Source organism: Hypanus sabinus, chromosome 26, assembly GCF_030144855.1.
Source record: "Hypanus sabinus isolate sHypSab1 chromosome 26, sHypSab1.hap1, whole genome shotgun sequence".
In the NCBI taxonomy this organism is placed as follows: domain Eukaryota; kingdom Metazoa; phylum Chordata; class Chondrichthyes; order Myliobatiformes; family Dasyatidae; genus Hypanus; species Hypanus sabinus.
This window is the reverse complement of record NC_082731.1, coordinates 15,464,654-15,488,192: the sequence shown is the minus strand read 5'-3', so window position 1 is coordinate 15,488,192 and position 23,539 is coordinate 15,464,654. Positions and strand designations below refer to the sequence as shown.

General features: G+C 47.0%; 1 protein-coding gene and 1 long non-coding RNA gene across 3 annotated transcripts in view; one reads left to right on the top strand and one right to left on the bottom strand.

Annotated features, from left to right (window-relative positions):
* Positions 1-2,239: 2,239 nt before the first annotated feature.
* Positions 2,240-21,412, top strand: LOC132381603 (zinc finger protein 135-like). Of its 2 annotated transcripts, none has more exons than XM_059951109.1 (3): positions 2,240-2,468; positions 10,628-11,218; positions 18,164-21,412. In XM_059951109.1, the coding sequence occupies exons 2-3, from the start codon at positions 10,638-10,640 to the stop codon at positions 18,834-18,836; spliced, it is 1,254 nt and encodes a 417-aa protein (XP_059807092.1). In that variant the 5' UTR covers positions 2,240-2,468; positions 10,628-10,637; the 3' UTR covers positions 18,837-21,412. The 2 variants fall into 2 exon arrangements, with proteins under 2 accessions (XP_059807092.1, XP_059807091.1); XM_059951108.1 differs by lacking the exon at positions 2,240-2,468 and adding an exon at positions 2,828-3,124.
* Positions 21,212-23,539, bottom strand: part of LOC132381668 (uncharacterized) — an 18,907-nt gene continuing 16,579 nt past the window's right edge. Inside the window, exons 2-3 of the long non-coding RNA XR_009508103.1 lie at positions 22,529-22,643; positions 21,212-21,347 (exon numbers count right to left, since the gene is read on the bottom strand). This is a non-coding gene — a long non-coding RNA (uncharacterized LOC132381668). The remainder of the gene's footprint in view (positions 21,348-22,528; positions 22,644-23,539) is intronic.

The following is a 23,539-nucleotide window of genomic DNA, read 5'->3' as shown; positions in this document are numbered from 1 at the left end:
AATACTGCACGGCAAGATCCCACGCACAGCATTAATCTTCCCCCAATACTGCACGGCAAGATCCCACGCACAGCATTAATCTTCCCCCAATACTGCACGGCAAGATCCCACGCACAGCATTAATCTTCCCCCAATACTGCACGGCAAGATCCCACGCGCAGCATTAATCTTCCCCCAATACTGCAGGCTGTTTTGAGTCAGAAGGAGAGTATTGTATCTTCAGGAGTGACGCCTTTTGGCTTAGAATCTTGAGAGCCTGGCGCTGACCCACAGAGGTAGGACGCAGGGACCTGAGCTAGACTTCTCCCCCCTCTTTGTGACTCTTTTCTGATATTGTAAGCATACGTGCTGTTTGTGCTATGTGCAGTTGGTAATGTGTCTTGTAGCTTGGCCCTGCAGGAATTCAGTTTTATTTGGCTATATTCATGTGTGTGGTTGAATGGTAATTAAAATTGAACTTGAAGATGTATACATCTCCATTAATTCACTGAAACACCGGCAAAAAAAAATTGATGTACGATATTGAACATGCGGTTTCTGGAAAGTATTAAAGGTCTTGAGGCAATTTATTGTAAAATGGGATGTCATGGAGTGAGAAACAAAGAAACTGATCCCACTGGAAGAAAGGGCTTTAATTCACTGTCCCGACAAATCTTTAGATCATCGTTCCGCTGACAGTTTCTCTTTTCGTTTCCCAGCCCTCGGATTTGGATTCGACAAGCTGGCAGTACTTGTATATTCAGGGTTCCCAGTGCAGTTGGTGGACTGGCCAGTGTGGCTGCCGCCGTGGGTGAGGCATGGGAGAACCCCTGGGGCTCGGTGAGGAAGATGGGGGTAAGGGCCGGGTATGCCCCAACGTGACGGCTCGCGGGGTTTCTGGAGGCCACACTGATTCTTACCCCCCTCACCACCACCTCCCCCCCCCCATCCAGGGGGACTCCTTGGCTTGGCTGGATGGTCACTTACATCACAGCCCGACGCTCCACTCCTACCCGACGCTGAGCTACATCAGCGTCCCTCTGCCCGTGAAGGGAAACAAAACCTTGTTGTATTCCTGCCCCACACTTCCTGAAACATTGTCAATCGTTCTTCCAGCAATGTTTAATGGTGGTTCTCCATCTACTGAGCTTCTTTCAAGCACAACGAACAATTTTCACCCAGAATGTCTTCCGCCACCGTCCCTTTCACATTTGTGCCACTACAATCCCACCTTAAAATGAGCATTGAAATCTCCTGAAACTTCTAGCATTCAATTGTTTAAAAAACCAGAAAAAGAAAAATAATAACAACTTTTTTGAGATCTGAAGATTATGAACCCCTGCTTATGGAGCATCAACTCTAGACAATTTTCTTCAGTTTTTAATATAACTTCATTTTCTCCGCCCTGCTTTCAGTTTGTGGTGTACAAGTTACCACATTTGCCATGAAAGTGACAAATTTTAAGTTTATCGACAATCTTTGTTATACACTCGTGCATGTCACGTACTGATTTCAATCAGCCTGTGTTTTGGATAGTAATCGGTCCCATTGGCACCGTGTTCCATACTTTCTGAACAGCTTCTCCGTGGGCTGTGCCCCTTTCACCCAAACAAGCTGAATCTCCACAGCTTTCTTCCCTGCGTGGCAGCCTGACACCTCCAACACCGTATCATCGTCATGTTCTCCATCACATCACCGCCCTTTACCGCGATATCCAGCAGCAGCACGGTGACCAAAATATTGCACATATTTAAATTAACCCTATCTGTCAACCTTTGTTTTCCATCAAGTTTAATCCACCACGAAATCTTTTTAAAGATCTGGTGTCCACAACTTCTCCCTTGACTAATTTATTTTAAACTTGGTCGGTGGGTACAGCGAGAGGCACTCCCGTCATTACTCCCAAAGCCAGTGTCATTCAATCTCTTGGTGTTGCTTTCCTTCAATCCGAATGGCTTCTCACCCTGCTTGCTATCTTTACAAAACCTTGTGACCCATCTCCCAAAGGTCTTGCTAACCCTTTTCTCAAATCCTTAGTTAACCCAATCGGAAATAGTTCAAGATTCAAAACTTCTTTTTATTTAAATCCTGCCTACAGCTTTTATCGCCAGACGATAAACGATTACAATCCTCGATGCGCCGCTTACGTTCTGTTTCCCAGAAATCTGCCATTCCCTTTTCCCCATATAACTCCTATCACCCCCCCCCCCCCCCCATGCCACTTCACGATCGCTGCCTCCGGCTTCTTCGTCACTTCCTGACTTCCCTCCCCTTTCCTGCCTGAGAGCAACTCCCAACAGCAGGCTCGGTCCTTTGTTCCTCAGTCCATAGTTCTACTCCGTCCCCAGCGCACCCACCCGGGCTCAAACTCCATTGTCGATATCCGGAGCCATTTTGTTCATGACGTTTGCTCTCGGCTCGAGTAATTTCCAGTTTTGCCCTCCCTGAGGCCCAGGGGCTTCTGATTTTCATTCCGGACGCTATGGAAGGTACTTTATTTTTTTTTTGCTAGCCTGTCTGTTCTTTTCTCGGACTGAGTTCCACTCTACTAGTAGATGGCGTATTTTTCTCGTCACCCCGCCTATTAAATTTGTGCGGTCTGTGCCCCGTTACGGTTTATTTCTGAAACGGCTGCTGCAGCACGATCCAGGTGCTTGGGGGTGTGAGGCAGCCCCAGCGTCAGAACAAATACAGAGGGCATGCAGAGCTCGGGGTGATCGGGCGGCGAGCGGAGGGTGTGAGGGGTGCGGGTGGCAGTAGTGAAAGGGGCGGGAGGGGGCCTTGAACCCGGGAGGCAAGGTGAAGCTCAAAAGAGTCCGATTTCAGCCAAGCTGCCAGCTCGGGCTTGTGTCAGTGAAGACCTTTGGAATGCTGGAGGACACCGATCCCGCCCTGGATTGGGCGGGCGGAGTCAGGTGCCCCCACTGTAATTGGACAGCGAAAGTCACGGGTCGTTTATGGACGCGTCTGATTGGGTAGAACCCTGCTCTCGAGCTCCGTTGCCGATGAAAGGAAGAAAGCGAGAGGCACCGCAGATAGACGCCGTGAGAGCGGAGCGGTCGCCGGGGAAGTGCTGGAGCGAATGGGCGTCTGACCCCGGGTTGTCAGGGGTGCAGAGACTGGGACTTGCACCGGGGCAACATAGGTAATGAGGGGCTCTGCTTACGCGGTTTAGGCAATGGGATGTGTCAGGCCCTGGTGGTGGCTCAGAGCAAAATGTCATCGGCGGTCAATATCAATATTTTCAGACTCTCGAGTCGGCAGAGTTTATTGTCCTGTGCACGAACATGTCTGCGCAGGTGTAATGAAAAATGTACGTTATTGGTACATGGTGTACAGGTAACATTCACAGAAATTAAACATAAATTGTGCCAAATTTCCATGACAGAAAAAAAATCGTTAAGAACAGAAGTAAATTTCAATGCAAAGTGGTCAAAATGTTGCCAGACTGTAGTGATCAGGTTGCTTAACGGACAAAGTCAAAGGAAACGTTGCCTGTAATGTTTCTTTTTACAGCTGCGCGCTCCAGCCATTCCTCTAAGCAGGAAAGCAGCCAGCACGATGTATAAAAGAAAGTTCCAGCTGTGCCGCACAAAGGCCGTGTATGCGGGCGGGGGAGCATTTCAGTAACTGCGCGGACACACACCCGCACAGCTTACAGTGGGGTAAAGGGAACTAGCTGGTCTTGATCCCGGTTGCGTGGACTTCCAGGCTTCTGAAGTCCTGGGTGTCGTTGTACACCAGTCATTGAAGGTGGGCATGCAGGTACAGCAGGCGGTGAAAAAGGCAAATGGTATGTTGGCATTCATAGCAAAAGGATTTGAGTACAGGAGCAGGGAGGTTCTACTGCAGTTGTACAAGGCCTTGGTGAGACCGCACGTAGAGTATTGTGAGCAGTTTTGGTCCCCTAATCTGAGGAAAGACATTCTTGCCATAGAGGGAGTACAGAGAAGGTTCACCAGATTGATTCCTGGGATGGCAGGACTTTCATGTGAAGGAAGACTGGATTGACTAGGCTTATACTCACTGGAATTTAGAAGATTGAGGGGGGATCTTATTGAAACATATAAAATTCTAAAGGGATTGGACAGGCTAGATGCAGGAAGGTTGTTCCCGATGTTGGGGAAGTCCAGAACGAGGGGTCACAGTTTAAGGATAACGGGGAAGCCTTTTAGGACCAAGATGAGGAAAAACTTCTTCACACAGAGAGTGGTGAATCTGTGGAATTCTCTGCCACAGGAAACAGTTGAGGCCGGTTCATTGGCTATATTTAAGAGGGAGTTAGATATGGCCCTTGTGGCTAAAGGGATCGGGGGTATGGAGAGAAAGCAGGTACAGGGTTCTGAGTTGGATGATCAGCCATGATCATACTGAATGGCGGTGCAGGCTCGAAGGGCCAAATGGCCTACTCCTGCACCTATTTTCTATACCTCCGTCCTGATGGTAGCCGATTCACCACGGTGAATTGGTACAAAACCAAGAATCCAATTAAATGGATCGCTGAGTCGTGGCTGAAAGAAGGTCAAAGTTGGGAGCTTGATATCAGAGGATACCCTTTGTACTGAAAGGACGGGCAGGAAGGCATAGGTGGTGGTGCAGCTCTGCTGGTAAGAGATGAAATTACATCTTTACAAAGAGGTGACATGGGGTCAGGATATGTCGAATCTTTGTGGGTGGAGTTAGAAACTGCAAGGGCTAAAAACCATGATGGGAATCATATATCAGCCTCCAAATAGTAGTCAAGGTGTGAGGTTGAGATTGCAAAGGGAGCTGGAAAAGGCGTGTCATGAGGGTAATGTCACGTTTGAAATGGGGGGCTCCAATATGCAAAATCATGTCGGTGTCAGATTGCAAGAGAGGGGATTTGTTGAATGCCTATGAGACGGCTTTTTAGAGCAGCTTGTGCTTGAGCCCACTTGGGAAAGGCCATCATACATTGGGTGTTGTGTAATAATCGAGATTTTATTAGGGAGCTTAGGTAAAGGAATCCTTGAGAGGCAGTGATCGTAATATGATTGAATTCATACTGCAATTTGAGAAGGAGAAGCATGGGTTAGATGTATCAGTATCGCAATGGAGTAAGGGGAGAGAGATGAGCTTACCCAGGTGGACTGGAGGGAGCTACTGGAAAGGTTAATGGCAGAGCAGAGGTGGCTGAAGTTTCTGGGAATAGTTCACAAGGCACAGGATATGTCTCACACAAGTTGTTCGTAAATGGCAGGAATAGGCAACCATGGCTGACAAGGGAAGTAAAAGCCAAGGAAATAGCATGTAATGTAGCAAAAGTGCATGGGAAGTTGGATAATTGGAAAGTTTTTAAAATCCAACATAAGGCAGCTAAAAAGCCATATGAAGGGAAAAGGTGAAATATGAGGGCAAACTAGCCAATAATATAAAGCAGGATACTAAAAGGTTTTTTTCAGTAATATAAAAAGGGAGGTGAGAGTTGATATTGGACCACTGGAAAATGATGCTGGTGAGATAGTAATGGGGGACAATAATGGGATAGTAATGGGAAGAAATTGCAGATGAACTTAATTAGTACTTTGCATCAGTCTTCACTGTGGAAGGGAGGCACTAGCAGTATCCCTAAGATCTGTGAGTGTCAGGGTGCAGGGGTGAGTGCTATTGCTATTATAAAAGAAAAACTGCTAGTCAAATTGAAGGTTCTAAGGGTGGATAAGTCATCTGGACGAGGTGGACTACATCCCAGAGTTCAGAGAGAGGTTGCTGAAGAGATAATGGATGCATTGGTCATGATCTTTAAAGAATCACTTGACTCTGGCATGGTTCCAGAGAACTGAGAAAATTACAAATGCCACTCCACTCTTTAAGAAGGGAGGAAGGCAAAAGAAAGGGAATTGTAGACCAGTGGGCCTCACCTCAGTGGTTGGGAAAGTGCTGGAGTCCATTATTAAGGACGAGGTTTAGGGGTACTTGGAGACTAATGATAAAATAAGTCAAAGTCAGCATGGTTTCTGTGAAGGGAAATCTTGCCTGACAAATCTGTTAGAGTTCTTCGAGGAAGTTACAAGCAGGGTGGACAAAGGAGAGGCAGTGGATGCCATTTACTTGGATTTTCAGAAGGCATTTGATTAAGGTGCCACACATGAGGCTGCTTAACAAGGTAAAATCCCATGGCATTACAGGAAAGATATTGGCATGGAGAGAGGAATGGCTGACGGGCAGGAGGCAGTGAGTGGGGATAAACGGGGCCATTTCTGGTTGGCTGCCAGTGACTAGTGGAGTTCCTCAGGGGTCAGTATTGGGACCGATACATTTCACATTGTTTGTCAGTGATTTAGATAATGGAACTGATGGCTTTGTGGATGATACGAGGATAGGGAGAGGGGTAGGTAGTTCTGAGGAAGCAACTTGATTACAGCAGGACTTAGACAAATTGGAAGAATGGGCAAAATAGTGGCAGATGGAATACGGTGTTGGGAAATGTATGATAATGCATTTTGGTAAAAGGAACAAAAGCGCGGACTGTTATCTAAAAGGAGAGAAAATGAAACATGCAGAGGGACTTGGAAGTCTTCACGCAAGACTCACAGGAGGAGATATTGCTGAGGCTTTACAAGACACTAGTCAGGCCAAGGCCACACTCGGAGTATTGTCAACTGTTTTGGGCCCCTTATCTCAGAAAAGATGTGTTGTCATTGGTGAGAATCCAGGGGAGGCTCACGAGGATGGTTTCAGGAATGAAGGGGTTAACATATGAGGAGTATTTGGCAGCTTTGGGAGTGTACTCACTGGAATTTAGAAGAATGTGGGGGATCTCATTGAAACATACTGAAAGGACTAGATGAGCTGTATGTGGAGAGGTTTCCTATGGTGGGATGTCCAGAACTAGAGGGCACAACCTCAGAATTGAGGCATGTCTCTTTAGAATAGAGGGGAAGAGGAATTTTACAGTGGTGGATCTGTGGAGTACTCCGCCACAGGCAGCAGTGGAGGCCAAGACCGTGGGTGTATTTAAAGTAAAAACTGGTAGTTATCCTGATTGGTTATGGCAAGGAGGCAGGTGTACGTGTGGGATCTGGGATCAGCCAGAGTGAAATTGATGGGCTGAATAGACATTCTGCCTTATGGTCTTAAAGGTGAGACAGGTAGATTTAAAGAGTTCAGTGGTTTCCTCAGCCTGTGAACACACTGCTCTCCGATCTCTCCACATCAGTGTCGAACTCACCATCCAACTACCAGACATGGATGGTGCTGTTGTAGTCTCTGTAGCCCCCTACTTGCCAATCACAAGCCTCAGACCCCTGTCTCCCACACCATCACTGACCTAATCTCCTCTGGAGATCTCCGCTCTACGGTCTCCAACCTCATCATCCTCTAACCCCTGCGCTCCCCTTTTCTACCTCCTACTCCAGATCCACAGACCTACCTGCCCCATTGGCCATCGGGTCTGCCCACTCCTGGCCCAGTGTGTCCTTGTGTCTTAGCTCCATATTGTCCCTAATGGTTCAGTCCCTTCCTACCCTATGCATGTGCAGTCCACCACTTAAATGATATTTCATTCTTGGCCCTGGTTTTCCACATGGACGTCCTGTCCCTGTGCTCTTCTATCCCCCTATCAGGAAGGCCTCAGGTCTCTCCGTTTTCATTCTGGGTAACAGACGTGACTAGTTCCCCTTCACCACCACCTTCCTCTGTCTGGCAGAACTGGTGCTTACCCTTAACAGTTCCTCAGCCCCACTCAGGACCAAAGGTGTAGCAATGGACAATATCACTGGTATACCTGCCTTTTCACTGGCTACGTGGAGCAATCCATGTTCCAAGCCTGGACCACCAGCTTTCTCTGCCACGTTGGCATCTACGTTGGTGCTGCTCCGTGCACCCGTTCGGAGTTCGTCAATTCCATCGGCTTCCACTCTGTCCTCGGGTTCACGTCGTCCACCTCGAACATGTCTCTCCTCTTTCTTGATCTCTTTGTCTCCGTCTGTCGAAAGGATCTTTTGCCATCTTCTACAGAGTCTCTGGTATTTTCTACAAAGCCTCCGACTCCTGAATTACCTAGACTACACCTCATCCCACCCTGCCACATTCGAGGGATACAATTCCCTTTCTCTGTTTTGTTTTAAAGATTGTAGGGGGTCAGGAGGATTTTGATGAGCCCTATCGAATATTAAAAGGCCTAGATAGAGTGGATGTGGAGAGGATGTTTCCTATAGTGGGAGAGTCTAGGACCAGAGGACACAGATAGAGTGGATGTGGAGAGGATGCTTCCTATAGTGGGAGAATCTAGGAACAGAGGACACAGATAGAGTGGATGTGGAGAGGATGTTTCCTATAGTGGGAGAGTCTAGGACCAGAGGACACAGATAGAGTGGATGTGGAGAGGATGTTTCCTATAGTGGGAGAGTCTAGGACCAGAGGGCACAGATAGAGTGGATGTGGAGAGGATGTTTCCTATAGTGGGAGAGTCTAGGACCAGAGGGCACAGATAGAGTGGATGTGGAGAGGATGTTTCCTATAGTGGGAGAGTCTAGGACCAGAGGACACAGATAGAGTGGATGTGGAGAGGATGTTTCCTATAGTGGGGGAGTCTAGGACCAGAGGACACAGAGAGAGTGGATGTGGAGAAGATGTTTCCTATAGTGGGGGAGTCTAGGACCAGAGGACACAGATATAGTGGATGTGGAGAGGATGTTTCCTGCGGTGGGGGAGTCTAGGACCAGAGGACACAGATAGAGTGGATGTGGAGAGGATGTTTCCTGTAGTGGTGGAGTCTAGGACCAGAGGACACAGATAGAGTGGATGTGGAGAGGATGTTTCCTGTAGTGGTGGAGTCTAGGACAAGAGAGCGCATACTCAGAATTGAAGAACGTCCCTTTGGAACAGAGATGAGGAGGAATTTCTTTAGCCAGAGCGTGGTGAATCTCTTTTTCACTACAGCACAGAACCAGACCCTTTGGACAATTAAGTTCTTCAATCTGCCGAGCCCCATCAGCCTGCACCCAGACAGTAGATCCTCGCATCCTATCCATGGACTTATCCAAATTTCTCTGAAATGTTGTTGACCCTTGTATCCACCCCTTCTGTGAGCAGCTCATTCCTTAAGAATTTCACCTTTAACTGATGACCTCCAGTTCCAATCCTATCCAACCTCAGAACTCAAGTAACTATCTATACCATAATATTTTATATCAAATTTCCCCTCATTAGGGAATAAAGTCTTAACATATTCCTTACCCAATAACTCATGTCCTCAAGTCCTGGCAACATCCTCGTAAATTTTCTTTGCCCCCTTTCCATCTTCCTGCTCTGTCTCCAGTAGGTAAGCGACTAAACTGCACACAATCTGTGAAATTCCAGCTGTGCAGGCCAGATCATTGAGCATATTCAAAGTGGAGGTTGACAGGTTCTTGATTAGTTAGGGTGTCAAAGGTTTCGGGCAGAAGACAGAATAGGGTTGAGAGGGTTGATAAGCCAGCCATGTTGGAATGGCGCAGCAGACTTGGGCCATACCACCCAATCTCTTGTGGTCTTGTGGTCTCCGCTGCTCCCGTTCTCGTGTTGAGGCTTTCCACTCTAGCATGCCTGAGATGTTTTTCTTTTTCAGAATATCACTTCCCAGCTTTATGCATCATTCCCACTCTGGTCTTCCTCCACCCCCAGCTACCTGTCACACTGACTCCAACCTGGGTCCATTGAAAACCATCCTGTTCTTGCTCCACCCCTCCCCAACCCCAGCCCTGCACAGTTTTGTACCCGCCATCTCCCGCCTTTTCTGTTCGGTCCTGAGGTATCGACCGCACGTTTCCCTTCGTAGATGCTGCCCGTCCTTCTGAGCTCCTCTGGTTTCCTCTGCGTCAGCGGTCAGAGGTGTTGGAAGAGGAAGGACGTCGCAGAGATGTCAGGACTGGTCAAGCACCGGCCCCAGGAGACTTGAAAGGGCAGTGATGAAGGGTTTCGGAGAGAGATCCCAGGGACAGGTTGAATCTGGCAGGATGTGATATGGGGTGGGTGGTGATATGGCCAGAGAGTGGAACAAGAAAATGACTAGGGAGTGCATGGCAGTGAATATGGGCTGGGGAGTTTGTATGTGGAGAGGGACAGAGGCAGTGAACCAGGGACAGATGAAGGAAAATAATAGCTGAAGACACCAAAGGTGAAGCCCCCAACTTTATCAGCGCTGTCCCCACTCACACAGCTCGCTCTTCTCCCTCTCTACCACGGCAGTGAATTCCCGATGCTCATCACTCTGTACCTCTGCTTTGAGCTTACCCCTTTACATCTTAAATATATGCCTGCTACTATCAGTGACTTTGACTCTGGGACAGAACTCCTGGCTGTCTACTCTGGCTTACATAATCTTATTAAGCTCCATTGGATCTCCCCTCATCCTCCACCATGGGAGATAGTGTCCTCCACAGACCTATCTTTCCTGTATGAAAACTGCAGGGGATATAGACTGACTGGGAAGCTGTGAGCTATTACTGATCTCGGTGTTGTTCATTACGGTCAATGTCAGAGCCACTGGCCTGTAGTCAGTGAGACTGGTCACTTTATTTACCTGGGCAAAGTGAACGAGCTGCATTATGATCCTCTGATAATCAATTTTCCAGATTTCATAACCTGCCATTTTTCCTTGTCTTTCTCTCCCTACCCCGCTCCCTGTTCTAAATACACTTCACAGGGTCTCAGCAATGAATGGAATTTCAAACCCAGCAACACATCAAGATTCTGAGTGTGAACAAGGCTTCAGCCAGGCATCCGGGCAGTTGAGACGCCGGACTATTCACACCAGGGAGAAACGGTGGATATGTGGGGACTGCGGGAAGGGATTCGTTTACCCGTCCCTGCTGGAAATTCATCGCCGCAGTCACACTGGGGACAGGCCGTTCATCTGCCTCGTGTGTGGGAAAGGATTCCATGACCCCTCCAACTTGAGGAACCACCAGCGTGTTCACACCGGGGAGAGGCCATACATCTGCCCAGCGTGTGGAAAAGGATTCTCTCAGTCAACCAGCCTGCGGAACCACAAGCGAGTCCACACCGGGGAGAGGCCGTTTTTCTGCTCTGTGTGCGGGAAGGGATTCAGCCAGTCCTCGAGCCTGAAGGATCACATGCGTGTGCACACTGGGGAGAGGCCGTTCATCTGCCCGACGTGTGGGAAAGGGTTCTCCCATTTATCCACCTTGAGGAAGCACAATCAAGTTCACTCTGGGGAGAGGCCGTGTGTCTGCTCTGTGTGTGGAGAGGCATTGACGGAGCCCTGCGCTTCCTGGTAGAGACAAAATCAACACGAAAAGGAACATTTTAAAAACTTAAACATCCAGTAGAGTATATTGTTGCCAGGGGAGACCCTGATTCTGGTTATCACTTGTTAAACTATTCAGGCCTTGCCACAGCGTCTGCTGATGGAATTGACCTTCTAGTTTGCCCTGGTATTCTCACTCGGCATCCCTGATAGCTTTGCACAGATTATAAGGTATAGGAGCAGAATTGGGCCATTTGGCCCATTGAGTCTGCTCTGCCCTTTCATCACAGCTGGTCCATTTCCGTCTCAGCCCCAATGTCATGCCTTCTCCCTGTATCCCTTCATGTCCTGACTAATTAAGAATCTATCAATCTGCCTTAAATATACCCAATGATTTGGCCTCTACAGCTGCCTGCAGCAATGAGTTGCACTCTCTGGCCAAAGGAGTTGCTCCTCACCTCCATTCTAAACGGATTGTCCCTCTATTGTGAGTCTGTTTCCTCTGGTCTTACTCTCCCATCATAAGAAACACTCTATCCGATAGGTTCAATAAGATCACCCCTTATTCCTCTGAATTCCAGTGAGTACAGGCCCAGAGCCATCAAGTGCTCCTTTCAATCCCAGAATCATTTTGTCAACCTCTTTTGAACCCGCTCCAATGTCAGCATGTGCGTTCTTAGCTAAGGGGCCCAGCAGTACAGAACTCCAACTGAGGCCTCACCAATGCCTTGTAAAGCCTCAACGTTACGTCCTTGCTTCTATATTCTAGTTCTCTCAAAAATAATGCTAACATCGCGTTTGTCTTCCTCTCCACTGACCCGACCTGCAAATTAACCTTTGGGGAATCCTGCACCAGGGCTCACGAGTCCCTTTACACCTCAGATTCTGAATTTTCTCTCCATTTAGAAAATACTCTACTCTTTTATTTCTTCTGCCAAAGTGCATGACACTGTATTCCATCTTCCACTTCCTCGCCCGTTCTCCTAATCTGTTTAAATCCTTCTGTAGCCTCTCTATGTTACCTGCCCCTCCACCTATCTTCGTATCATCTGCGAATTTGATCACCATCATTCAAATCATTGACATATAACATAAGAAGAATTGGTCCCGACTTGTAAAGCAGTCTTGTGTGACAACTTGTCTGAATATCTAGGTACACTCCACATTCACTGATCCTTCTCTGTCTATCCTGCTCATAATTTCTTCAAAGAATTCCAATGGATTTGGTGGCAAGATTTTCCCTTGAGGAAACCATGCTGACTGTGGCCTATTTTATCATGTGCCTCCAAATACCCCGAAACTCCATCCTTAACAGTCAACTCCAAAGTGTTCCCAACCATTGAGATTAGACTAACTGGCCTATAAATTTCTTTCTAGTGCCTCACTCTCTTCCTGAAGAGTGAAGTGACACTGGCAATTTTCCAGTCCTCTGGAACCATGTCAGAATCCATTGATTCTTGGAAGATCATTACTTGTGCCTCCACAACCTCTTCAGCCACCTCTTTCAGAACCTGGGGTGTACTCCATCTGGCTTAAGTGACTTATCCACCTTCTCCCTAGTAATGGCAATTTCTCACACCGAGTAATGACACTCACTCAATCAGTTCCTTGTCCCTCATTACTAGCATCATTTTCCAGCAGTCCAATGTCTACTCTCATTTTTCAATCATCTTTATTCATTTTCAAATAAAGAATATACAAATACAAATCGAAAGAGTTTAACAAGTAGATAATATAAAAGACATATAAACAGCAATATTAAAGACAAAAAGCATATAATATCAATCTCAAATAAGTAATATATTATGCTGTTATATATACAATGGTCGGAGAGAAATTACAACTCCTCATAGCAATCGTAAAAAAGAAAAATTGGAAATTTTATTGATAGAGGAAGAAAATCCCCACTAACTAAACTAAAACAAAAAAAGAGAGAAAGAAAAGAAAAAGAAAGATTGGGCAGTCCAAATGAGGATAAACTTAAAAAAGAAAGAGAGAGAAAAAAACACATCCTTCCAGTCATCTCTGAACCTTCATGGACAAGGATATTCTCCAAAGAGAATAAAGAAAAATAAATAAATAAAGATAAATTAAATCGTGAAAATATTGAATAAAGGGTTGCCAGACTTGTTCAAAATCAAAAGATGTATCAAATGTCCGGCTTCTAATTTTCTCCAAGCTTAAACATGACATGATGGAGGAGAGCCAATAGAAAACAGTGGGTGGGTTAGATTCTTTCCAGTGAAGCAAAATAGCTCTCCTGGCCAGTAAAGTTGAAAAAGCTATCACATGTTGGGCAGAGGCAGACACTTTGCTTGCTTCCTCTGGGGAAAATCCCAAAAATTGCTGTGTGGATTAGGTTGAACATCCACATCTATAACTTTAGATAATATTCCAAACACATCCCTCTAAAAATTATTTAAACTTACACATGACCAAAACATATGGGTTAGAGTAGCCACTTCTGCATTACATTTATCACAAATAGGGCATATATTAGGAAAAATATAACCATATAATAATCACAGCACCCAAACAGGCCATCTCGGCCCTCCTAGTCCGTGCCGAACTCTTAATCTCACCTAGTCCCACCTACCCGCACTCAGCCCATAACCCTCCACTCCTTTCCTGTCTATATACCTATCCAATTTTACCTTAAATGACACAACTGAACTGGCCTCTACTACTTCTACAGGAAGCTCATTCCACACAGCTATCACTCTCTGAGTAAAGAAATACCCCCTCGTGTTTCCCTTAAACTTCTGCCCCCTAACTCTCAAATCATGTCCTCTCGTTTGAATCTCCCCTACTCTCAATGGAAACAGCCTATTCACGTCAACTCTATCTATCCCTCTCAATATTTTTAATACCTCGATCAAATCCCCCCTCAACCTTCTACGCTCCAATGAATAGAGACCTAACTTGTTCAACCTTTCTCTGTAACTTAAGTGCTGAAACCCAGGTAACATCCTAGTAAATCGTCTCTGCACCCTCTCTATTGATATCTTTCCTATAATTCGGTGACCAGAACTGTACACAATATTCCAAATTTGGCCTTACCAATGGCTTGTACAATTTTAACATTACATCCCAACTTCTGTACTCAATGCTTTGATTTATAAAGGCCAGCATTCCAAAAGCCTTCTTCATCACCCTATCTACATGGGACTCCACCTTCAGGGAACGATGCACCGTTATTCCTAGATCTCTCTGTTCCACTGCATTCCTCAATGCCCTACCATTTACTCTGTATGTTCTATTTGGATTATTCCTGCCAAAATGTAGAACCTCGCACTTCTCAGCATTAAACTCCATCTGCCAACGTTCAGCCCATTCTTCTCACCGGCATAAATCTCCCTGCAAGCTTTGAAAACCCACCTCATTATCCACAACACCTCCTACCTTAGTATCATATCACAGAAAAATAGGCGCCAATTTATCTTTGGACAATGTCTACTCTCATCTCTCTTTTACTCTTTATATATCCGAAGAAAGTTTTTGTATCTTTAATATTATTGGCGAGCTTATCTTCCTATTCCATCTTTTCCTTCTTTATGACTTTAGTGGTTGGCTTTCCAGTCATCTAACTTCCTACTAAGTTTTGCTCTATTATGTCCTGTCTTGGATTTTGTCTTGTCTTTGACTTCCCTTGTTGTCATCCTGTTTTTAGAATACCGCTTCCTTTTTTGGGATGTATCTATCCTGCACCTTCCGAGTTATTCCCAGAAATTCCAATTATTGTCGTTCTGCCACCATACCTGTTGGTATTCCCTTCCAATCAATCTCGGCCAGCTCCTCTCATGTTCCTCTGCAATTCCTATACTCCACTGAATATTGACATATCTGACTTTAGCTGCTGCTTCTCAAATTGCAGGGTGAATTCTGTCATATTATGATCATCTGTCCTGTACCTTAAGCTCTGTATTTAATTGCACTTCATTGCACAACACCCAATCCAGACTAGCTGATCCCCCAGTGGGCCCAACCCCGAGCTGCTTGAAAATGCCATCTTTGTAGACATTCTACAAATTCTCCCTCTTGGGATCCAGCACCAACCTGATTTTCCCAATCTACCTGCATATTGAAATCCTCCGTACCTTTTGTAACAGTGCCCCAATGCATTTTCTATCTCCCATTGAAATTTGTAGCCCACAGTTTTTGCTATTGTTTTGAGGTCTGTATATAATTCTCCTCAGGGTCTTTTTAATCTTGCAGTTCTTTAGTTCTACCCACAACATTTTTACATCTGCTGATCATATGTCACCAATTTCTAAGGATTTGATGTAATTTTTTTTAAACCAACAGAGCCACCGTACCCCCTCTGCCTACGGGCTTGTCCTTTCGATACAATGTGTATCCTTGGACATTAAGCTCCCAAATATAATCTTTCAGTGATGGCCAGTTCAGACATTCCAATCTCTAACACTGGTACACATTCATCTACCTTATTCTGTACACTGCATGCACTGAAACATAACATCTTCAGTCCTGTATTCATCACCCTTTTCAATTTTTCTCCCCTCATCCTGTTCACTGAAAATTTGCGCTAACGTCATCCTGTCCTTGGTAGCAGTCTCACTACCTCTGCCTCTGTTTGTGAACCAGCTACCACATCCTCAGCACCATCACTCCTGTTCCCAACCCCCACTAAATTAGTTTTACCCCCTCTGGAATAACATTAGCAAACCTGCCCGCAAGGACATTTAACCATAACCCATCCCCTTTGTACAGGTTGTACCTTCTCTAAAAGGGAGCCCAGTGATCCAGAAATCTGAAGCCCTGTCCCTTCACCATTTCCTCAGCCACATATTCATCTGCTAAGTTGTACTATTCTTACCCTCACTGGTGCGGGGATTGCTACCCTGGAGGTCCTGTTTTTCAGCTTTCTACCTCGATCCCTGAACTCTCTCCTCAGGCCCTCCTTTCCTACCTCTGTCATTTGTCCAGTACGTACCAAAACTTGCTGCTGCCCATCGTCCCTCCGGCAGAATGCTATGGAGTAGGGAATGATGGAGATTAGAAAGGGCAGTTACAGTGGGTTTCAGAGAGAGAGGTCCCAGGGCAGGATGGAGGATGGGGGTAATACGGCAGAGAGTGGAACAAGGAAGTGATTAAGGAGGGTGTGGCAGTGGATATGGGCTGGGGTGTTTGTATGTGGAGGGGGAAGCAGGGGATGGAGAGAGGTAATAGCTATGATATGGGCTGAAATCACCAAGGGTGAAACCCTTAGCAGCTCTGTCCCCATCCACACATGGGGGCCTGTCCAGGAGACAAGCTCCCTTCCCCGATGAGTTTGCTGCCATATACACCAGGGTGCAATGAAATTCCTTGCATGTAGGTGACAGAGTGAACGGTGTCCATGTTTATAATAAACACAGTGAGGAGCGGACGGGTTGGTGGGAAGTACAGCAATGCCACATGTCCAGGTGCAAACAGAAATGATCCAGTGACAATAACAGAACAACGGAGAACGTGTCACCCCCCCCTCCGGGAAGGGGACGTGAGAGAGCTGACTGATAGCGGTGGGGAAGAAGCTGTTCTTGAGTCTGGTGGTCCCAGATTTCAAATTCCTGTAACTTGTCCAGGGAGCTAGCAGAGTGGGAATGGCCAGAGTGACAGGCATCCTTGACGGTACAGGAACAGGCCCGTTGGTGTACAATGTTGTGTTGGAGTAATTAAATGCCTAACCCGTCTGCCCACAAATTGTCCATATCCCTCCATTCTCAGCATATTCATGAGGCTTTATAACAGCCTCTGTAATATTTGTTCCCACCATCACCCCGGCAGTGAATTCCCGGTATTTATCTCTGTGTTATAATGTGCCCTACACCTCTACTTCAGACTTATCCCCTCACACTTTAAACATATGACCTGCAGTATTAGACATTTCCACCAATTGTCACCTCTATCTCTGTCCCCATAATCTTGTAAAGCTCTATCAGGGCTCCCTTCAGACTCCACCTTGAGAGCTGGTGTCCATGGACCAATTTTCCCTATTTCCCGCAGCCTGACTAGTGTTTGGGGGCCTGTATTTAACTCCCTTTTACCAATACAGTTGCTTAACTCTACCCACAAGAATTCGACATCTTCTGATCCTGTGTCAACTCTTTCTCAGAGTATGATTGCATGTTTTACCGGAAGATGCACCCCATCCCCTCTGCCTATACCGATGATCTCCCCTCTTTCTCTCTGGTACTGAAATAGCAACTTGAGGTGTAAGGGAGTAAGCCAGCCCAATGGTGATTTGAAAGGGCGGTGATGAACAGTTTTAGAGAGTTTTTCAGGGGCTGCACTGGGAGAGATCTAATCTCTGCTGGGGAGGGGGGCAGAGAGTGAAACAAGGAAATGACCAAGGGGTGGGTGGCCGTGACTATGCGCTGGGAGTTTGTATGTGGAGAGGGACAGAGGCAGACAAAGAGAAATAACAGCTGTGTTACAGGCTGAGGTCACCAAGGATGAAATCCCCAACTTTATCAGCTCAGTCTCCACCAGGCGATGAATTCCAGGTGCCCACCACTCAGTAAATAACATACCCCTCATCTCTGCTATGAACTTACCCCCCTTAAATATATGTCCTCTACTATCAGACATTTTGAGCTTGGGTCAGAGTTAATAGCTGTCTAGTTTATCCAGGTAACACGTAATCTTTTGAAGATCCGTTGGGTCTCCACTCGGCCTCCACAGTAATAGATGATGTCCTCTATAGACATATTATTTTCCTGTATAGAAACTGCATGTGGTATAGATTGAGAGGCAATGTGGGCTGTCACTAACCTCTCAAAGCTCTTCATTATAGTCAAAGTTAGAATCACTGGTCAGTAATCATTGAGACTGGTCACTTAATTTACCTAGGGAAAGTGAACCAGCTGGGCTTTATTATGATCGACTTGTAATCAATTTTCCAGATTTCATAACCTGCTTTTTTTCCTTGTCTTTCTCTCTCTCTGCCTCTTCCTGTTCTAAATTTCACAGGGTCTCAGCATTGAATGGAATTTCAAACCAAACAATATGTCAAGATTGTTTGTGTGGACGAGTCTTCAGCCAAGCGTCTGGACAGTTGAGACGGCGAAGCAGACACACCACAGAGAAACGGTGGATATGTGGGGACTGCGGGAAGGGATTCGTTTACCCGTCCCTGCTGGAAATTCATCACCGCAGTCACACTGGGGACAGGCCGTTCATCTGCCTCGTGTGTGGGAAAGGATTCCATGATTCCTCCAATTTAAGGAACCACCAGCGTGTTCACACCGGGGAGAGGCCGTACATCTGCCCAGCGTGTGGAAAAGGATTCTCTCAGTCAACCAGCCTGCGGAACCACAAGCGAGTCCACACCGGGGAGAGGCCATTTTTCTGCTCTGTGTGCGGGAAGGGATTCAGCCAGTCCTCGAGCCTGAAGATTCACAAGCGAGTCCACACTGGGGAGAAGCCGTTTGTCTGCTCTGTGTGCGGGAAGGGATTCAGTCAGTCATCAACCCTGAAGATTCACAAGCGAGTCCATACCAGGGAGAGGCCGTTTTTCTGCTCTGTGTGCGGGAAGGGATTCAGTGAATCGTCGAGCCTGAAGGATCACATGCGTGTGCACACTGGGGGAGGCAGTTCACCTGCCCAACGTGCAGGAAAGGATTCTCCCATTCACCCACCTTGAGGAAGCACAGCTGAGTTCACTCTGGGGAGAGGCTATTTGTCCGATCTGTGTGGAGAGGGATTGACTGAGTTCTGCCTGGTAGAGACAATCTCAGCACAGTAGCAACATTTGAAAAACTTGAAACATCCAGTAGAGTGCATCGTTGACCCTGATTTCGGTTATTACTCGCTATATTATTCAGACACTGCCACAGTCATCTGGCATCTACTGATGGAATTGACTCTGTAGTTTGCTCTGGTATTCTCACTCAGCATCCCTGGTAACTTTGCACAGATTATACTTGGCTCTCTTGTACAGTGCGAGGCCATCGTCCCTGAAAGTGAACCAGTTGGGTTTTATCCTATTCTCAAATGCTGAATTTTCCAAATTTCACAACCTGCCTGCCTTTCTCTTTTGCTTTACATCTCTTCTTCACAATTAATTTTGCAGTGCTTCAGCAATGAAAGGAAACTCAAAGCAAACAACACTCTCAGCACCTTTGGTTCTTTAACCTGAACATTGAACACCTCCCCTGGAGATACATTATGTAAGACAGAATTGGGCATTCAACTCAACTCATCCACGTTACCTCCCTTCCACAGTCTCATTTGGCCCAAATCCCTGTACCTGTTCAACCACTGGAATTGTACCCACCTCTACCGTTTCATCTGACAGCTTCTGCCACATCGGTCCCACCCTCTGGTTACAGAATGTTGCTCAAGTCCTTTTAAAACTCTCCCCTCTTGTCCCTGAGTTTATTCTGTCCAGCTGTAGCCTCCCCGACACTAGGGAACGGACTGATCCTACTCCTATCACAAACTAATGCACCTCTGTATGGTCGCCCCTCAGCTGATATCCCAGGAACCACAGGCTATCCAGCCTCTGCTTATGCCCTGCATTCCCACAGCATCACTAATAACTGGACATCTCATTGCTTTTCATTTAAATGCACTGTTTGCCATTATGATCAGACAATTCCTGTTGATGTGGCATCAGTCAGAACCAACACAGAAAGATCCCACAGATAGCATCGAGATGATTGGTCAGAGCTTCAGGTTTTGCTGCCGGTGTTGCAGTTGTTGAAATGTTGGTCCCAGGTCCCTGCGGATGGAGTTTGTGGGGAGACTGGGGTCTCCTGTGATGGGACTGGAGCTGGTCGAACTGTTTCTGGAGGGACCTCACCTGGTGATCTTCTCCCTTGGCTCACTGACACCCCTTTGTAACTGTACCTGAAATAAAATGGTGAAACACGTACCATCCCAAGGTAAGTTTCACTGTCTTTGCAATAGGAACGATAATGGGAGAGATTCTGCAGAGGATGGGAATCTGAACAACACACAGAATACTAGAGGGTCTCAGCAACTCGGGCAGTGGCCAGTATATTAGCATAGCCGTCAGCATGACCCCTTACAGCACCAGTGACCTTTAGATTGGGATTCAATTCCTGCCATTGACTGTTGTTCCTCCCCATAACTATGTGGGTTTGCTGTGGTTTCCTCCCACATTCCAAAGGCATGTGGGCTGGGATTGGTAAGTTGTGGGCATGCTCTGGTAGTACCAGAAACAAGGTGACTCTTCCCTGAGCACATCCTCAGCCTGTGTTGGTTGTTGACACCAATAATGCTTTTTATTGTACATTTTGATGTTCAAGTGTTTTATCTGATCTTTTATCTCATCTGTGGAGGGGGGAAACAATCGATGTTTTGGACAGAGACTCTGCATCGGTACTGGAAAGGAAGGGAACAGAAGTCTGAATAAGGTGGAGGGGAAGGAGTTCAAGCAGGCAGGTGATCTCTGAAGACAGACTCTTCACTGTCCTACAAACTGACTGTCACTTGTAAATGTAATTCTCTTCTCTCAGTCCCCCAGTCTTTGTCTTACCTGTTCTCAGGATAAGAATTTCCATTTTGGAAAATCTTACATGTTTTTTTTTCAAAGAACAGGGTTTCTCCTCCACCACAATTGGGTTGTCCTCACCAGCATCTCCTTCATTTCCTGCACATTGGCCCTCACCCCATCTTCCCATCACCATAGCAGATTTAGTGGATCCCTTGTCCTGTCCTACCATCCCATGTGCCTCTGCATCCAGCACGTTCTCCTCAACTTATGCCACCTCCAATGAGATCCTGCTACATCTTTCCTTCCACGCTCTTTTCCATGTTCTGCAGGAATCGTGCTCTACTTCACTCCCTTGTCAACTCCCCTCCCTCCCCGACCGATCTCTTGCCCTTCAAGAGAATCGAGTGCTGCCCCTGCCTGTTTACCTTCTCCCTCACCACCATTCAGAGTCACAAGTGGTCTTTCTAGATGAGGATGCACTTCAGCTGCAAATCTGTCAGGGCCATCGATTGGACACGGTGTAGCAGCCTCTGCGTCGGTGAGACTCAGTGCAGGCTCCTCTGGGCTTCAGTTCAAAACGCTGTTTGCTTGCGGTTATTGTTTGCATGATTTGCTTTTTCTCTCTTTGCACATTGGGTGTTTGACAGTCTTTGTTTTAATGGGTTCTTTGGGGTCTCTTTGCTTTGTGGCTGCCTGTAAGGAGACAAATGTCAAGGTTGTATAATGTAAACTTTGATAATAAATGTACTTTAAACCTTGATATTGTCGAGAACCTTTGCTCCATCCACTGCAAAACGCAGGGTAGGATAGATGACGACAGAACACCCTTCACCAGCTCCCTCCCCCAAACCTTCTTAATGGTGTACTCGTCAGCCCTGTTCGTTTTCCAGCTTCGTACCCCCCCCCCCCAACCCTACACACCCACCTTGCACGGGCCTCACCTATCACCTGCCAGCTTGAACTCTTTCCCCCCCCTCCCCCACCCACCCACCACCTTATTCTGGCTTCTGCCCTGTTCTCTGCCAGTCTTGACGAATTGAACTTTTATTCTCCTCCACAGATGCTGCCTGACTTGCAGAGTTCCTCCAGCATTTACTGTGTGTTACAAACCGTGAACAATCCCCTGTTACATTTTACTGTCCCTGCAACATGGAATGATCACAGAGAGAGAAAGCTGTCGAACTCATTCAGCAGGGTGGCTTCATTCAGAACATCCCACTGTGATTCACAGCCAGTAAGGCACTTGGAACAAGTTGGGAGGGGGGGGGAGGGAGGGAAGATATTTTAACAGGGTTCTGGACTAGAGAGATCTGGAGGAGAATGTCCACAAATCCCTGGATGTCCCAGGACAAGTCGATATCACTACCGATAAGTAGTGTTAACCTTCTCCTTTAGAAAATGTGTGTGGTCACACTGATACAAGCCCTTCGGCCCAACAAAACCATGCCAGTCACGGTGCCCACCCAGGTAATCCCAATTTCCTAATTTTTCCCAGATCCCTCTAAGCCAGAGGCTCCGAACCTGGGGTCTGTGAACCCCTGAATTAATGGTAGGGGGTCTACAGAATATAAAAAGGTCAAATATCCCAAGTTCTTCTGAAGTGACACTATTTTACCTGCCTCAGCCATTTCCTCTGGCAGCTCATTCCAATCATTCACCACCACCTGAACGAAAACGTCGCCCTTCAGGTCATTTCAAAGCACTTTCCCTCACCCTAAATACATTCCCGCTAGGTTTGGACTCCCCTGCCCTGGGGAAAAGTCTGTCATCGCTCATTATGATAAGGAATGTAGGTGTATCGTGGCTAAGCTGCCCCTCCAACTCGGGCCCGCTAGTCTGGGCAACATCCTTGTAAATATTTTCTGCCCACTTACCAGCTTAAAGGTAGCGTAGTGGTTAGTGCCACGCTATTACAGATCCGGGCGCCGTACGCTGTTTGTACGTTCTCCCCGGGTGTTTCCTCCCTCAGGGAGGTAGGTTAATTGGTCACTGTAAGTGAGCTGGAAAAAGGCTGGGTGAGCGGAAGGGCCTGCTCTGCACTGTATTTCTAATATTTACCACAGCACGACAACGGTGAAGGGCTGTGGTTTCAGAACGTGGAACATTACAGCACGATTCACTGGGGGTCCAGGATATGGGGAGTTAGGGGTCTGGCTCGAGTTTAGGCCTTCCCTCTGCATCCGCGCTCCAAATCCGGTGATGAGGCCGACGTGGGTGGACATGGGTGGGTGGACATGGGTGGGTGGGTCCCAGGGATGGATACCTGTGCCGGCGTGAGGCACGAGGGCCGGTCAGTCGGCGAGCTGGGAAGTCGGAAGTCTGGAGCACGGAGTCCCGTCGTTAGCTACTCCGGGGGGTTGATGCCGAAGTTCAGTTGGAAATGGAAGCACAATGGACAAATCCTGGTGGCCGAAGTTGGAGCACGGTCTGTGTGTGTGTGGGGGGGTTGCCGGAAGAAAGGGTTCTGTTTGTGCCGCTGCTCTGATCATATCCGGCAGGCAGGAAATAAAATCAGGTAAGTGTGTGTCCAACTCCACATGTGCTCTACCCTGGGGAAGCTGTTGGCCTTCTGGAGCATTGGGAGGTTGGGGGCTTACCGTAGTAGGCGGGGTAGCAACTGGCTGATAATTCTAGGTGTCGTACTGTTTTGTGTATAGTAAGCCTGTGGGTCAAGTACCATGGTCTTGCGTCTTTCAAGCGGCAAAATTTTCTAGTGTCAATCTTTACCAGTCCTTTGAAAGCCCCTCTCCTGTACTACTACTAAAGTTTAATGGTGCTTGGCAGACCAACATAAGGTGCTTTACTGCCACCTACTGGACATCACTCAAGCACAACAAAATGCTGGTGGGACGCAGCAGGCCAGGCAGCATCTATAGGGAGAAGCA